At 28.8% G+C, this 2,895-nt stretch overlaps 1 protein-coding gene across 1 annotated transcript; it reads right to left on the reverse strand.

Moving 5' to 3' along the window:
* Positions 1-187: 187 nt before the first annotated feature.
* LOC111615464 (probable cytosolic oligopeptidase A) lies at positions 188-1,679 on the reverse strand. The gene is made up of 3 exons (XM_023356871.1): positions 1,601-1,679; positions 721-868; positions 188-550 (listed from the first exon to the last, which is right to left on the reverse strand). The coding sequence occupies exons 1-3, from the start codon at positions 1,663-1,665 to the stop codon at positions 362-364; spliced, it is 402 nt and encodes a 133-aa protein (XP_023212639.1). The 5' UTR covers positions 1,666-1,679; the 3' UTR covers positions 188-361.
* Between the last annotated feature and the right edge of the window lie 1,216 nt (positions 1,680-2,895).

Raw genomic sequence — 2,895 nt, forward strand, 5'->3', positions numbered from 1 at the left:
CGAAACCTAAAAGAAAGAAACTAGTTTAGGGGAAAATATTTCAAAAGAGTTGTGGATATAGTAATGAACTTATTATCATGTTAATAAAATGATTACATTATTTTTTATATAACTTTTTAGATGTATAAATAATGCATAATGACAGAAGAAATTATACTGAAGAAACGTATCAGGTATTTGATATTTCAAATATTATTTAAGGTAAAATTTCAGTCATATAATGCCAAAATGCTAACACAATGTTGAAGAACTGATTCAATGCTTATTATTGTTTCTATCAGTTATAATAGACTTCTGACAATTATGTCATTGTTTTTGAATAATATCTGATTTCATACATTAAATTTTAATGTAGTTATACTCATTTAATGAATAATCTTGAAACTTCGCTCTCCAATCCAAATTTTTTAATTGATAAACTTATAAAAATAATTGCAAATTTTAGTTGTTTATAAACTAATGTTACATACCTTCTACCAATTTCTTTGATTTGTTTTTTATTATCTAATCCAACTTCCCAAAAAGCACTGAACACGTCTGCTGCAACCATCTGGAAGAAACAAAACACATTAATAACAAATAAAAAAGTATTAAACATTTAATATTGTGTATATATTTTAAATACAAATATATAAGTTTCTTCCTTGCCGAAAATCTTAACTAAAGTACACTAAAACTGTTCGTCTCTTCTTATATAGAAAAATTAACTTTTGCACCAACCTCTGACCACAGAAAAGAAAAGTACGAAGCAGGAAATTCATCACAGAATATCTCTCTGAAAGAACAAAGGTGATTATCATGTTGATCGAACGGCAACGGCATGTAGCACATCCACACGTGTCTGGAGATGTCCAACCAAAAATCTCTCCTGAAACAATTTGAAAAATTAAATATAATTTCCTTAATACACTTTTATATTATAAAGTTATTCCAAGGATCAGAGTGTACAATTTCCAGGAATATAACAGATTAATTGATAATCAGACAACTGTTAAATATCTTGCATGTTGACTGGTAGAAACTTAAACTGAATACATATTTTCAAAAAATCTTGAACTAAAGTTTTGAAATATAGTTGAATATAGTTCATTGTATATGAAATATACAATGCACAAAGTTTCCATACATTAATATACAATTGGGACTATGTAAAACATACAGTTTCATTGCTGTTACCAAAATTCCAAATAGAAGTTGAGTCACCTTTGTACAATGCTGTAATATTAACAAATAATAATTTGATATGATGGATTAAAAGAAGGAAAACACTGGTCTAATAATGCAATTGCCCATTGCAATCTGATCAACTATAAAACTAACTATAATAAGTAAGACAAACAGCCTTTGTTGTAAATATTAAGAATACAGACATCCAATTATTAGTGAGCAAATAATCTGCACACTAATAGTTGCAGCATAATATTCTCAAACGTTTTCGTTTTGACAGATGCTTTGATCCATTGTTCCCAAAATCTGTTAAATTTTAATAATCAGTAATAGACATACAATGTTAAAGAATCAACAGAAAATATTTCTGTTGATCAGAAAAAATCATTTGAACATAAATAATTATAAGTTAGCAACAGAATTTATAACTTACTTAGAATATAACTCCAAGTCCAAAGCACTCTTGTACAATTGTTCTGCTAAGGTATAACCTGCCATGTGGATTCGATCTAAAATAAAATCCTTTGATCATCTTGCATTCAAATCCCACCTTTTTAAACTGCTTCTAGCCCTCTAGTGGTAGTAACGAGTATCTTACATTATTTGCATATAGTTACAATCTTTGTGATTACTCAGGATGTATTTTCTTCATAATTTGAAGTTTGGACTATGTACAAAAAGTCTAAAATAACTTTTGAGTCCATCTTTATCCCTTATACACTACCACAGAAGTAACAGTCTAAAAAAATGCTTTGAAGAACTCTTCTTATACACAGGTAAAAATTGGTAAAAAATCTCACAAGGTTAAAAAAGATCAAGTGTCAGCCTTTCATTGTAGGTTTCTGACACTTTTACAATTAAAAACACAAAGAAATTCTTCACACTATCATTTTTATCCAACTTTTTAAACAGCTTCTAGCCCTCTAGTGGTAGTGTATAAGGGATAAAGATGGACTCAAAAGTTATTTTAGACTTTTTGTACATAGTCCAAACTTCAAATTATGAATTTAAATTTCAATTTTTCAAGTGTTGAACAAAATTAAATAATTTCGTAAAACTATTTACTGATGTAACCTGAAGATAATTTTAAAAAACTGTAAAGGTTAGACGTATCAACTCTTGTTTTATTGGAACACAAAAACAGTGTTCAGTAGTTATCTAATAACTATTTGAGCTATGCAAAGGTTGTGTGAACCTCTGAAGGTAAACTGACAAAGCTTAAAAGTATTAAGAAACTGTGGCGAACGCCACCCTTCACATCTGTACCCTTAACAGTTGTAAAATACAAGCAATTACTCCTGGATGTATGAGTCATCACTTCCTGGAATAAATTCGAACTCACCCCACAAAGAGCATCGAAAACCACTTGTGTTTGTTTGCCATGTCATCGAGACTGCAGTACCAAGTACGCGAGAAGGACAAAAAAAGTTTTTGTTATGATCTTGTCTCGTTCGTTTCTTCCACTCGCAGCAATGAAAGATAAAGGCAATAACAACCCAAATACCACAAAACTATTAAAATTGTTTTTGTGCTCCAATAAAGCAAGAATTGACATAGTTTATTAAAAATTGGAGATTTAATGTTGGATGAAAATGTCAATAATATTTTTTATGCAGAATCTTTAACCAAAGTTTTGAATATCTATTTGATTATTAATATGATTTATAAATATAAAAAAATTGTAATAAAAATTGTTCAGAAAATCATTCGAACTAATAGAATACAGAA

The sequence above is a fragment of the Centruroides sculpturatus genome, unplaced genomic scaffold, assembly GCF_000671375.1.
Source record: "Centruroides sculpturatus isolate CEXI.00-Female unplaced genomic scaffold, Cexi_2.0 scaffold2535, whole genome shotgun sequence".
Taxonomy (NCBI): Eukaryota; Metazoa; Arthropoda; class Arachnida; order Scorpiones; family Buthidae; genus Centruroides; species Centruroides sculpturatus.